The following is a 14,335-nucleotide window of genomic DNA, read 5'->3' on the forward strand; positions in this document are numbered from 1 at the left end:
TCTTAGTCCTTGGATGCTTGATGCAAAGGGAAAAAAAAAGGAAGAAACTTGAGAATGGTGCACGTAGGCTATTCCGTTCATTTTGTTAAGCAAGTTATATACATAATTCCAAGCTTAAGGATAACCAAGTCAAGATTCCATCAAAGTAGGATTCTGTAAAAAAGTAAGATCAGGTGCGCTCGTGACTACTGTAAATTGTTAAGTTGTTCATGGAACATCCTCCGTTTTGTTGACTGTCTTCTGTGATGGCGGCTAAAGGGTTTGAGCACTTTATTTTCTTTGTTTCCAGGAAGTGATCAAGTGGAAGAAAAGTGAGCACCCACTAGGCCACAAGGCGAAAAATGGGGGCGCCCGTAACAAACCAGTGACAGAGAAAAATCTCGTTAATTCAATGGACGGAGCACAGATATATAAAGGACGGCCGGAAATTATGAATTAATCAGAACAAAAAAAAAAAAAAAGGAAAAGGGATCAGAGATGGCGTGCAGGACGTTATTGCGTTCCGTTTTCATGACGGAGCCGTGGAGGCCTCTGCAACGAAACGGGAATTTCCGTACTGTTGAAACGTTGAGGAGCTTTGGAATTTCTGCTGCGAAGAGAGGGAGCCGCGGATGTTACGCTACGGTTGTTAGTACTCGAGACGTTCACTTTTGGAAACGGACTCAGAAACTGAATAGCTGTCACAATGAAACGCCGTCGTCTTCGACATCTGAGGAGGATGACGTTGATCAAGGCCCTCCTCAGGAAGCCATTCTCAAAACAATTTCAGGTTCCCTTCCTCTTTTGAATCAAACTAATTTTGATTTCCTTTTTTTCTGAAATTTTTGTTTCTTTTTGTTGGGATAAATTGGATAAATTAAAGATATTTAATTTAATAGATTGATTGTTATAAATGGTAAAATAACAATAAAAATTGGTTGGTATAGCTTTTATTAGTAAAAAAAGAAAAACAGATAAATGCCTATGAAAATTACATTTTCAGGGGTTGAAGGAGGCAAGAGCCATGGGAAATATGATTTCATAATCATCATTTTGCTTAGCTGCATCAAGTATGAATCTTTTGAGCAAGAACATTGAAGGAACTACTCCCTCTTCAAAAGTAAATAGAATGATTCTTCGGATATATCTTTCTAAATACGTATGTCTACATGTTTATGTATTGGAAACAAATGGAATTTGACGCTTGCTTAAATCCTTGCGATTTAACTTTTGCTTTTCTATTCCATCTACCTGCCGCTGTCTTTTACTTGTAGAAGGGTCTATTGATGTACTGACATAACGACATAGCTCTTGGTTTTGGAATTCAGAGGTATCAAAGACAGAAGAGAGAGATGGGCAAACCACAAATGTGGTTATTGGTGGTACAGTAGCAGATGATTCGACTAATGAATGGCTTGCTTTGGATCAGAAGGTATGTCATACCCTCTCCTAAATTCCAATCCTCTCAAGTGGTTTCAGCCAATAGCTTTTACTTCGCTTTTAAACTGAATTTGAAGAGATTGAATTCATTTCAATTGGACATTCCTTCATTTGGGTGTCTGTGATTCATGCAGCTTGTTATGTTTTAGATGCTTAAGGCTTTCACATTCTTTTGGCAGCTTGCCTTTTTTTTTCAGGTCAACTCATACGCTACTGTTAGAGGATTTATAGCGATTGGAACCGGAGGTGATGATTTCGTACAAGCTATGGTTGTTGCTGTGGAATCTGTATTACAACAGCCAATTCCTGAGGTAACTTTACCAAGTTTATTGGTGAAAATAAATTATTGATAGATATATCTGTTTGTTTTTACATTTGCATATAGACAGCAGAATCTAATTTGAGGTGATATTTTAGTTTATAAGTAGATGAACCAAGGGGTTTGTGATGGTGAAAACTACCATGTTGGTTTCACTTGTAGAGAGAAGTCAGAATCCATGATACCTCCAGAACATCTGTGTAGAGTTCTTCTGGACTTCATTAGTGTAACTTAATGTAAAAGTCATTTTGATGGGAGTGTGTAGGAGCATCTGTATGGGCTAGATCTCAAGTAGAAAGACTTCTGTGAATGGAACATGGCTTACCCTTTCATTGCACATTCGTGGATTGTATAGTAGTGATTGCCTATCAAATAAATTAGTACCCTTGAATGTGTATTATTAACTGCTAAGTATTAAATGACTAGCACATTGTGACTGAAGAAAGAATTTGGAAATTTTGATAGTACATTGTAGGATTAAATGGGAGTTTTAGAAACATTCAGTTCAGATAAAATTAGAATTGCTGCAACCATTGGAAGTGAGTATCAACTTATAGTCATGTGGAACATCTGGGTGCTAGATATTATCTGCCAGCATTAAGTTGTTACGAAGATTGACTCTGTTGTTGATCCGTTGACGAGTATTTGAGTAAATGATAAATTGTTGAGCATTCGTGCAACTTTGATCTCAGGAAATTAAATTACCATCAGGAAAATATGTTTAATTTAGACAAGGACTACAGATATGGTAATATTGGCATTTCTTTGCGCTGAGATATATGACTTGCCTTAAGCAGAAAATTGGTTTAAGTTGATCAACTTATGGCTAGATGACCCTGTTTCACCCTAAAGGTTGCATTATTAGGAAAATAAGTTGTTGCTTACTGCTTTCTCTTCGATATTTATGGCCGAATCAAACTCATTCCTACACTAAACCTTAGTTCTTCTGTCTTTGTGAGGCAGTTCAAGGGAAGTACATGCTCGAAGTGATTCAAATCATGGTGAATAGATCATTATTGAAATATAAACTGTTCTTTCTGTTTTCTTTGTCTTTTCTTCTTTATCAAGAAGTTGTATTGATTCTTCCATGCAAACAAGAATGCAAAACATATGTATCCTACATCTAACTAGATTTCATAACAGGGTCGGGTGAGGCAGAAATTATCATCTAGGGGAAAATATGTATCTGTCAACATTGGTCCTGTTCGAGTTGTTTCTAGTGAACAGGTCTCTCTCTCTCTCTCTCTCTCTCTCTCTCTCTCTCTCTCTCTCTCTCTCTCTCTCTCTCACACACACACACACACACATACAATTGCATCCACAGATGTGCATACTCAAGCACGCACAAACAACCAGATGTAAGAATGATTCACTATACTTTGTTTTCCTCCTAAGGCATGAAAAATATAAAATAAAAATTACTTCAAAAAACAGTGGGGTTGTACTTTGATAGTACTTGTTGTGCTGTACAGGTTCAAGCCGTTTTCAATGCCATGAGGAGAGATGATCGAATGAAATACTTTTTGTAATGTGATCCTCATTCTCGATTTATGTAGAATGAGATCATGTAGGGGGCCATGTGATTGCCCTTTTCTTCTTCCTGGGTTTCTTTTGAAGGGGATCATGTAGTCGAGATTATGTTCTTTGAAGTCACCATCATAGGCAAGAAATCATCATTGAAGTTAGTCTATTCTGTATTTGTACAATTTTACCCGGAGTATGCCGATGATGAGGCACGGGCAAAGTTGCGCAGGTTGAGCCAGCAAGGGAACATAAGAGAGTATGTTCAAAAATTCTCTGAACTGATGCTACAGATCTCGGATCTAGGCGAGAAGGACGCATTCTTTGCTTTCATGGATGGGCTGAAGCCGTGGGTGAAGCATGAGCTACAAAGGAGGGGAGTTCATGACTTGGCTAAAGCCATGACCACTGCCGAGGCGTTGATAGAGTTCAAGCCTCTGAACAAGTTCGAGTCTACCAAGCCCAAGGGTAAGGGCAGGGACGATAGGGACCGGAAGAAGCAGTCCAATGGGAAGGACCGTGACCGGGAGTCCAAGGATGGAGACCGAGACCGTTCAACCAAGGATGGCGAGAGGAAGCCATCAGCAGGCAAGTGGAAAGCAAAGGGGGACCGAGAACCACTAGCATGCTACCTATGTGGAGGGAGCCACATAGCGCGCAATTGCCCGCAGAAGGGCAAGCTGGCTGCTGTAGACAGGGAGTCTGACGAGGAGCCAGAGTCAGGGGCAGCAAAGCTTGGGTCGTTGGTGCTCAATGCTGTCCAGAGTAAGGGGAGCCGCAAGCCAAAGGGCTTGATGTTTGCGGATCTGATGGTTGCGGGTCAGAAGGTGAGCGCACTGGTGGACACAGGTGCCTCACATCTTTTTATTTCAGGTGATGGAGCCCGAAAGCTCGGACTGAAGGTGCAGAAAAGGACTGGTACCATTAAGACGGTGAACTCCAAGGAAGTTCCAGCCATTGGAGTAGCACGGGGAGTGGAGTTGCAGCTTGGAAATTGGAAAGGCAAGGAGACCATTGAGGTAATACCCCTTGACGACTATGAGTTTGTGATTGGGTTGGATTTCCTTGTTCGGATTAACGCCCTCCTTGTGCCTTTTGCCGATTGTGTTTGCATCTTGGATGCACGGTGCCAATGCCTAGTACCATTGAGGAGAGGGTCTGGAGTTGGGTCGAGGGTGGTGTCAGCCATCCAATTTGCCAAGGCGGTAAGCAGACAAGAAGACACCTTCTTGGCAGCCCTGAAATATGATGAGCCAAGGGAGAAGGAGACCGAGTCACCCTTGGAGGTGCTAAAGGTGCTGAAGACCTTTAGTGATGTGATGCCCGCAAAGCTGCCTAGCAAGCTACCACCTAAGAGGGAGGTGGACCACAAGATCGAGCTGGTGTCCGAGGCCAAGCCACCAGCCAGAGCCCCTTACCGAATGTCTCCACCAGAGTTGGAGGAGTTGAGGAAGCAGCTCAAGGAGTTAGTTGATGCTGGCTTCATCAGGCCATCGAAAGCACCCTATGGTGCACCGGTTCTATTCCAGCGCAAGCATGATGGGTCGTTGCGGCTGTGCATAGACTACCGGGCTTTGAACAAGCTGACCATCAAGAACAAGTACCCCATCCCACTCATTGCGGACTTGTTCGATCAACTTGGGAGCGCAAGGTGGTTCACCAAGCTGGATTTGAGGTCAGGCTATTATCAAGTCAGGATCGCGGAGGGAGATGAGCAAAAGACAGCATGTGTCACGCGGTATGGTTCGTATGAGTTCTTGGTGATGCCTTTCGGACTCACGAATGCCCCAGCAACATTCTGCACCCTTATGAACAAGGTACTTCAGTCATTCCTTGATCGGTTTGTTGTGGTTTATTTGGATGACATTGTGATCTACAGCCAGACTTTGGAAGAGCATGTAGACCACTTGAGACAGGTGTTCGAGGTGTTGCGGGCGCACAAGCTGTTTGTCAAGAGGGAGAAGTGCTCATTCGCCCAGCAGGAGATCCCATTCCTAGGCCACATAGTGGGAGGTGGCAGGATACGCATGGATGAAGGCAAGATAGACGCCATCCTGGAGTGGCAACCGCCAGCCAAGGTCACTGAGTTGAGATCGTTCCTTGGGCTGGTTAACTACTACAGGCGCTTCATCAAGGGTCACTCAGCAATAGCCACGCCATTGACTGACTTGCTCAAGAAAGGGAGAGCATGGGAGTGGAGCGCAGGGTGCCAGGAAGCCTTTGACAGGTTGAAGCGGGCTGTGACCGAGGAGCCAGTCTTGGCCTTGCCAGACCATGCCAAGCCGTATGAGGTGCATACGGACGCATCAGACTTTGCCATAGGGGGCGTGTTGATGCAAGAGGGACGTCCAGTCGCGTTTGAGAGCAGGAAGCTGAACGAGACTGAACGCAAGTACACGGTCCAAGAGAAGGAGATGACTGCAGTGGTGCACTGCTTGCGCACTTGGCGCCATTACCTGTTGGGGTCGAGGTTCGTGGTGAGGACGGACAATGTGGCGACTAGCTACTTCCAGACGCAGAAGAAGCTGTCCCCCAAGCAGGCGAGATGGCAAGATTTTCTTGCAGAATTTGATTTCCAGATGGAGTACAAGCCAGGACGGGCGAACCTAGTGGCAGACGCCCTGAGCAGGAAGGCTAACCTTGCTGCCATTAGCCAACCAGAGGGGTCACTGGTGCCGCGCATCAAGGAGGGACTTGCGCATGATCCTACAGCCAAGGCTTTGATGGAATACGCCCAGCAAGGTAAGACTAGGCGGTTTTGGTTGCAGGATGGGTTGCTGTACACCAGGGGCAGTAGACTGTTTGTGCCGCAGCACGGGAAGCTCCGCAAGAAAGTTTTGCAAGAGTGTCATGATTCAAGGTGGGCTGGACACCCAGGAGTGAGCCGCACCTTGGCGCTGATCGAGGACCGGTACTACTGGCCGCACATGAGGGACGATGTGGAGGCCTATGTGAAGACTTGTCTTGTGTGCCAACAGGACAAGGTGGAGCTCAAGAAACCAGGGGGTCTCTTGGAGCCATTGCCAGTGCCAGAGCGACCATGGGACAGTGTTTCTCTGGACTTTATAGTCGGTCTACCCAAGACAGAGGGGTTTGGAAGCATCATGGTAGTGGTGGACAGGTTTTCCAAGTATGGAATCTTCATTCCAGCAACCAAGGAGTGCCCAGCCGAGGAGGCAGCTCGATTATTCCTGAAGAACATGATGAAGTACTGGGGAGTGCCGAGGACCATTGTTAGTGATCGGGACGGGCGTTTCACGGGCAGGTTCTGGACTGAGTTGTTCAAGCTGTTGGGGTCAGACTTGAACTTTTCCACCAGCATGCATCCGCAGACCGATGGGCAGACAGAACGTGTGAACGGACTACTGGAGGTCTACCTCAGGCACTATGTGAGTGCCACACAAAGGGACTGGCCAAAGCTACTGGATATTGCGCAGTTTTCCTACAACTTGCAAAGGAGCGAGGCAACGAACCAGAGCCCATTTGAGGTTGTGACAGGGCAACAACCACTAACACCCGGTTCGATTGCTGCAGGTTATACAGGGCCGAATCCAGCAGCATACAAGTTTGCCAAGGCATGGCAGGAGCAAGCTGACTTGGCCAGAGTTTGTCTACACAAGGCGGCCAAGAGGTCGAAGAAGTGGGCAGACCAGAAGAGGCGGGATGTGCAGTTCCAGGTTGGAGACTTGGTGTTGGTGAAGCTGCATCCCATTGTGCGCCACAGGGGGCTGCACAAAGGCCTAGTCCGGAGGTATGAGGGACCTTTCCGAGTAGTCAAGAGGGTAGGCAAGGTTGCCTACAAGCTGGATATGCCACCCAAGCCAAGGGTACACCCGGTGTTCCATGTGAGCATGCTCAAGCCGTTCCATGAGGATGAGGGAGATCCAGGACGGGCAGAGTCAAAGCGTGCACCATTGGGAGCAAGGGCCTCATATGAGAAGGAGGTCCACAGCATTATGGCTGACCGGGAGGTGAGACGGAAGAACTATCAACCAAGACATGAGTACTTGGTGCGCTGGAAGGGACTTCCAGACAGTGAGGCGAGCTGGGAACCAGCAGAGGACTTATGGCAGTTCGGGGACCAGATCAGGCTGTACCATGCAGAAGACGCAACGAGGGCGTTGCGCAATCAGGTGGGGGAGAATGTCACGCCCTGGGCGGGCGCGCCAGGCACATCAGCCAGACCAGCAGGCGAGCCAGAGGCTGAGGCCCGCAGACCAGGCGTGCTGGCGGGTATCAGTGCGCAAAGCCTATCAAACGAGCTCCAAACGCCCGCCCATCTTGCAGGCCAACTCATGAGACCAAGGCCTGGCATTTGGGCTGCCCGCACCACATCCAGAAGGGCCTGAGGTGCTGGATACGCAAGGGAAGCTTCTGGAACCAGGCAGGATCAGCATCAGCATCCTGGCAGATTTGGTTGACCCTGAAAATCAGGAACCAGCATCTTGATTAAATGTAATCCCATGATTGTAGCCTTTATTTTAGGGATTTGCCATTAAGTTGTAGCTGGAGCCTCAACTATAAATAGAGGGCTGCTCCACCCTCATTTGTACACCATCAAACACTTCTGTTTCAGTGAATACAAGAGCATTTCCAGAATTCTGTTTTCCTGTCCTGTTTCTCTTTAACTTGCGTAATCAGCCCTTCCCTTTGTTCTAGTGCCCGCACGCTTGTGTTTTAGGCTGACTTAGGCATCAAGGACGAGATTCCAAGCCTAAGGCCGCACGGATTCTGAGTCTAAGGTCGGAGCCCGTGACAGTTGGCTCGGCGTGGATCGAACGGTTTAGGCTGGCTCTGATACCACTTGTCACGGGTCGAGACTCAAGCTCCGAACCCGTGCGGCTCTGGGACCCGGGCATTCACCCTTCCGGCATCCCAGATCAGCCTTCCGTCACGGTTCACACCCTTGTGAGGTATTGTCCGCTTTGACCCCCTTGGCCTCACGGTTTTGTCCTACAAAAGGCACCTCACAAGGAAGAGATGGTGTGAACCCTTTTATACCCCAGGGACCTTCCTATTATGTTCGATGTGGGATTCAGGACTCCCCCTTGTGAGGTGCCTTTTGTAGGACAAAACCGTGAGGCCAAGGGGGTCAAAGCGGACAATACCTCACAAGGGTGTGAACCGTGACGGAAGGCTGATCTGGGATGCCGGAAGGGTGAATGCCCGGGTTCCGGAGCCGCACGGGTTCGGAGCTTGAGTCTCGACCCGTGACAAGTGGTATCAGAGTCAGCCCTAAACCGTTCGATCCACGCCGAGCACCTCGAGGGAGGTAGGCAGGGTGGCCGACCTCCGTGACGAGGGCGTCACGAGGTTGGGTGCGGGAGAATGTCACGGATCCAAGGGGGAGTCCTGAATCCCACATCGAACATAATAGGAAGGTCACTGGGGTATAAAAGGGTTCACACCACTTTCGCCTTGTGAGGCGCCTTTTGTAGGACAAAACCGTGAGGCCGGAGGGGCCAGAGCGGACAATACCTCACAAGGGTGTGAACCATGGCAGGAAGGCTGATCCGGGACGCCAGAAGGGTGAATGCCCGGGTCCCGGAGCCTCGCGGGTTCGGAGCTTGAGTCTCGACCCGTGACAAGTGGTATCAGAGCCAGCCCTAAACCGTTCGATCCACGCCGAGCGCCTCGAGGGAGGTAGGCAGGGTGGTCGGCCTCCGTGACGAGGGCGTCACGAGGTTGGGTGCGGGAGAATGTCACGGACCTAAGGGGGAGTCCTGAATCCCACATCGAACATAATAGGAAGGTCCCTGGGGTATAAAAGGGTTCACACCATCTCCGCCTTGTGAGGCACCTTTTGTAGGACAAAACCGTGAGGCCAGAGGGGCCAGAGCGGACAATACCTCACAAGGGTGTGAACCGTGGCGGTCAGGCTGATCCGGGACGCCGGAAGGGTGAATGCCCGGGTCTCGGAGCCGCGCCTATTATGTTCGATGTGGGATTCAGGACTCCCCCTTAGGTCCGTGACATTCTCCCGCACCCAACCTCGTGACGCCCTCGTCACGGAGGCCGGCCACCCTGCCTACCTCCCTCGAGGCGCTCGGCGTGGATCAAACGGTTTAGGGCTGGCTCTGATACCACTTGTCACGGGTCGAGACTCAAGCTCCGAACCCGCGCGGCTCTGGGACCCGGGCATTCACCCTTCCGGCGTCCCAGATCAGCCTTCCGCCACGGTTCACACCCTTGTGAGGTATTGTCCGCTCTGGCCCCCTTGGCCTCACGGTTGTCACGGACCTAAGGGGGAGTCTTGAATCCCACATCGAACATAATAGGAAGGTCACTGGGGTATAAAAGGGTTCACACCATCTCCGCCTTGTGAGGCGTCTTTTGTAGGACAAAACCGTGAGGCCAGAGGGGGCCAGAGCGGACAATACCTCACAAGGGTGTGAACCGTGGCGGTCAGGCTGATTCGGGACGCCGGAAGGGTGAATGCCCGGGTCCCGGAGCCGCGCGGGTTCGGAGCTTAAGTCTCGACCCGTGACAAGTGGTATCAGAGCCAGCCCTAAACCGTTCGATCCACGCCAAGCACCTCGAGGGAGGTAGGCAGGGTGGCCGGCCTCCGTGACGAGGGCGTCACGAGGTTGGGTGCGGGAGAATGTCACGGACCTAAGGGGGAGTCCTGAATCCCACATCGAACATAATAGGAAGGTCACTGGGGTATAAAAAGGTTCACACCATCTCCGCCTTGTGAGGCGCCTTTTGTAGGACAAAACCGTGAGGCCAGAGGGGGCCAGAGCGGATAATACCTCACAAGGGTGTGAACCGTGGCGGTCAGGCTGATTCGGGACGCCGGAAGGGTGAATGCCCGGGTCCCGGAGCCGCGCGGGTTCGGAGCTTAAGTCTCGACCCGTGACAAGACCCTTCCGGCGTCCCAGATCAGCCTTCCGCCACGGTTCACACCCTTGTGAGGTATTGTCCGCTCTGGCCCCCTTGGCCTCACGGTTTTGTCCTACAAAAGGCGCCTCACAAGGCGGAGGTGGTGTGAACCCTTTTATACCCCAGTGACCTTCTTATTATGTTCGATGTGGGATTCAGGACTCCCCCTTGGATCCGTGACATTCTCCCGCACCCAACCTCGTGACGCCCTCGTCACGGAGGTCGGCCACCCTGCCTACCTCCCTTGAGGTGCTCGGCGTGGATCGAAGTGAGGTGTTTTTTAGTTCTTCCAAGTACATGAATTCATAAAAGCATTTCTCATCTTTTCTCAGCTCTATACACTTTTCCATTTGACCCTTAAATTTTGCTCGAGTTTTCTTAGAAACCTTCTCCTTTAAAGGGTAGCCATTACATCCAAATTAAAATGCATTTTATAAGTTTACTAATCAGGGTGAGAAGTTGTATTTTTTATCACTCAGACACGTGGGCACTGAGAGACCTGGTTAGGTATCAGCTATCAGCTTAAGGTCATTTACTAGTAAGTCAGATATTGTTGCCCCAAGGTGTTGAATCATCAAGACCATTTCCTTACAGGCAATGTAGTTTCGACTTGGAAGTCACTCTGATGCAGAGGCATTTGTTGGTTGAAAAAAAAAAAAGAAAAAAAAACTATTTGAGAATAAACCTAGCCTTCACCAAAGGTGAGTGGGAAGAGAATGCTACTTGGTAGCTAATGTTGGAAAATTTTGCCAAGGTGCTGTTTAATTTAAGATTCAGCTTGTTTCATGAAAATGGACTTTCAAAAAATATTCTTTGAAAAAAATAAAAAAAATTTTATTATTTGAATAAGTCGATAAAAATATTCGACAAGGAAGAAGAGGATTTGAACGAAGAAAAGCCTTTGGGACAAGAGAAAAGCTTTTGAATCCCAAAGAGCTGAAGCGCAGCCCCAAAGGGCTTTTCTCCTGTCCAGCTGATGTAAATGGGACTAGATATTCGATGCATTGGATCTCAGAGGCACACAGAAAGTCATGGCACGTCCTAATTGATGCAACAGTGTTGGTTTTCGGTGAGGAGCGGCTGGCGCTCGCCCTCCACCGCCCTGATTTTGTGTTATTTACGCTTGATAACACCCATGCTCAGCCATCCAAGATTACCTGCCTCCTTGTAAGGAAAAAGTCATTTGATACCAAACTCATGCTCAGCCTAGGTTCACATTTTCTTTTTTTTCGTAATTAAGATTATTAAAAATTGAATTTTAATAATTGATAACTGATAAGAAGATTATAGTCCATAAAAAAAAAAAAAAAGCTTTGTCTAACTTATTGAACAATTTTTTCCCTTTTGGTTGATTCTTTCGTCTTTCTTTATTTGTTCTTCTTCGTCCATCCATTCCTTTCTTTGCCTTTATTTATAAACATGGAATAACTTGTGAGAGGGAGTATTAAGGAGCCACTTGCTCTTTTACTCCGACAGTATCATCGGACAAACCAAAACCGGGACCCATTTTGAGTAAATCCATTTCTATTCATAATGATCTCATCTTTATTCTAACATGAAGAGAATCACTAGATTCATCCTTTCCTTTTAGATTATGCTGACTTTGATTTTGGTATTTCGATAGCTACCACCACTAAAAGTGAAATAAATGTAGAAGGCCATTGCTTTTGCACTATATATATATATATATATATATATATATATATATATATATATATATATATATATTCTTCTTAATTAATGAGATATTATCCTCCCCACCCATCACATGCACTTACCTTTCCTACATCTACATTTTATCTCTTGAACAATCACGGTATATAAATCCTTCTTTAATGCTGAACTGCCAAGTTACAGTGCCTTCTTATAAGATCCATTTAAAAGCATGGTGAGAAATCTTTCATTGTGCTGAAATTTACGTTTTATAATTGAATTTCTAACTTAATTGCATCACTGGAAGGATTCTTAACACCCTCCCAAATGGAGTTATGGGACCCATAGTCAATCATAAATTTTAGCGCTTCTAAAAGCATCGTTTGTTTTATTTTGGTAAGAATGGTTCCAAGAATTGAGTATTTAACTCAACCAAAAAAAAAAAAAAAATCCATCATTACAAACTCAATCATCGAGTTGAGACAAATTCACATAGGAGATGGGATTGTCTGCTAAAAGGTTCTAAGGTTCCTAATAATCAAGGAAAAGATAATTAAAAAGATGGTTGTTAATAAGGTGTAAAGGAATTGAATATAAAAAATATATATATATATATTCATGATTTATTTATTTATCTTTAGAATTATTTAAATTTGATTTTTATTCGATAAGAAAATTATTTTATTGATTCGCGTTTGATTCATTTAAATAGAAGGATATTGGTGTTTAATTTATTTTTTGCTTAATTAAATTAAATAAACTCATTTTGTGAATATTAATTAAATAAATTCATGAATATATATAAATGAACATGTTCATAAAAAATAAATAAATTATAATCAAATAAATTTAAAATCAAACAAACTATAAACAAAAGGGATTGAACCACCATTTCCTTTAGGATATTCACAAACAACCTGCAAATTTTAAAATATAAGAAAATTTGAAGAAAAAATTTTCATTGAACACACCAAAATTTCTTATAAACACCTTCAAATTTTGAACAACAAGAAAATTTGAAGAAAATTTTTCACTGAATACTCCAAAATTTTTTCATGGACACTTTTTTTGTCTATAAAATTAATAAATTCACCAATAAATTTTTATATATATTATAAATAGACATAATTAGAAAAAAAATTATAGATCCGCAATTGTAAATGAATTGTGAAATAGGATTAAGGTAAAAGATAAAATTATGATTTTATTATTATTATTGAACAATAAATGAATAATAAACAAACAGTAAATGGATCCTAAAAGAATAAGTTATAAACAAATTTGTTGGCAAACATAAACGAATCAAACAGGTTTATGTTCATGTTTGGTTTATTTAATAACTAAATATAAAAATATTATTTAAAATTATTTGTTAAATTTAATAAATGAATCCAAATATATTTATAAATAGTTCATCAAATATTATATTTATTTACATCCTTAATTGTCAAAAGAAAAGAAATCAAATCAATAATTGGATTTATAGGTTTATAATCTTTTATCTATTGTAAAATTTTTGCGAGTACCATAGTTTCAATTTTGTAAAAATAGAAATGATTTAGAGATTTAATCTACTTAATTCATATAATTATCTTTAAAAATAATATCTAATAAATTTATAATTCTAAATTTATCACTTGCAATATTTTTTATCTTTAAATTGCAATCTTTTTTAAAAAAACTAAGAACGATTCCTCTCTAAATTTCATGTATCCAAAAGGCAGTGGAGATTGATTCCTTCACATTAATTTTAGTATTAAAAAAATTATTCAAGTAAAAGGAATGTTACTATTACTATTTGAATTTTTATGCTCTTTCTAATAAATTCCATCAATCAACTAGTAAAATTTTTTGCTTTTATCAATCTGTTAATAATCTAATACCACTAGTACTTATTTGAATTACTATTTGAAATGCTCATCCTCAAAGCGTGAATTGAAAGACAGATGAAAGATGACTAACAAATGAACCATCCAATCCTATCAAAGGAATAAAAAAAAAAAAAAAGAAAAAAGGCAAATGATACATCCAACTGCAACCTTTTCCACAAAAATATTCGCAGAAATTCATGAGAAAACAACGTCATCCCTAACCCCAAGACTTTGCATCAATTTACAATAAAGTCTACAATAAAAACAACACCCAACAGTTGGCTCAATAAAAAAATAAGATTAACAACAAATTGTCATAAACCAGAGCAGGGTAGTGCTCCTTACTAAAAACCCTTGACAAGCACTGGTGTATTTTGTCTTTCTCTCTGTAATATCTGCTCTAGCACTAGCAGGAGCTTTGTCTTTGTCTAACCAAAAAAACAGCTCCACACAGCTGGTGCGTCATATTCACATGTTTTTTTTCTGCCTTGAGAAACCAGTTCATTTTTTTGTCCTTTTCCATCCGGACCATGATGCCTCTCATGAAGCAACTTACCTGCAACCAGTCCCTGTAAACGTCCGTCAATGGCTAATGCAATTTCGCAAGCAAAACACTGCAGCCATAGCCATCTCCATCAACTCAACCTCCAACACCTATCTCAATAAAAAA

General features: G+C 44.2%; 1 protein-coding gene across 2 annotated transcripts; it reads left to right on the forward strand.

Annotated features, from left to right (window-relative positions):
- On the forward strand, positions 1 to 3,347 carry LOC111317495 (uncharacterized). Of its 2 annotated transcripts, XR_016333093.1 has the most exons (7): positions 1 to 173; positions 290 to 769; positions 1,308 to 1,411; positions 1,599 to 1,730; positions 2,702 to 2,739; positions 2,882 to 2,965; positions 3,211 to 3,230. XR_016333093.1 is itself a non-coding variant. In XM_089753402.1 (6 exons), exons 2-6 carry the CDS (start codon positions 478 to 480, stop codon positions 3,265 to 3,267), a joined length of 669 nt encoding a protein of 222 aa, XP_089609528.1. In that variant the 5' UTR covers positions 19 to 173; positions 290 to 477; the 3' UTR covers positions 3,268 to 3,347. The 2 variants fall into 2 exon arrangements, 1 of the variants encoding a protein (XP_089609528.1); XM_089753402.1 differs by lacking the exon at positions 2,702 to 2,739 and having other exon boundaries at positions 19 to 173; positions 3,211 to 3,347.
- The last annotated feature ends 10,988 nt before the right edge of the window (positions 3,348 to 14,335 follow it).

The sequence above is a fragment of the Durio zibethinus genome, chromosome 2 (assembly GCF_047325235.1).
Source record: "Durio zibethinus cultivar Kanyao isolate XHJ-2024 chromosome 2, ASM4732523v1, whole genome shotgun sequence".
Classification (NCBI taxonomy): domain Eukaryota; kingdom Viridiplantae; phylum Streptophyta; class Magnoliopsida; order Malvales; family Malvaceae; genus Durio; species Durio zibethinus.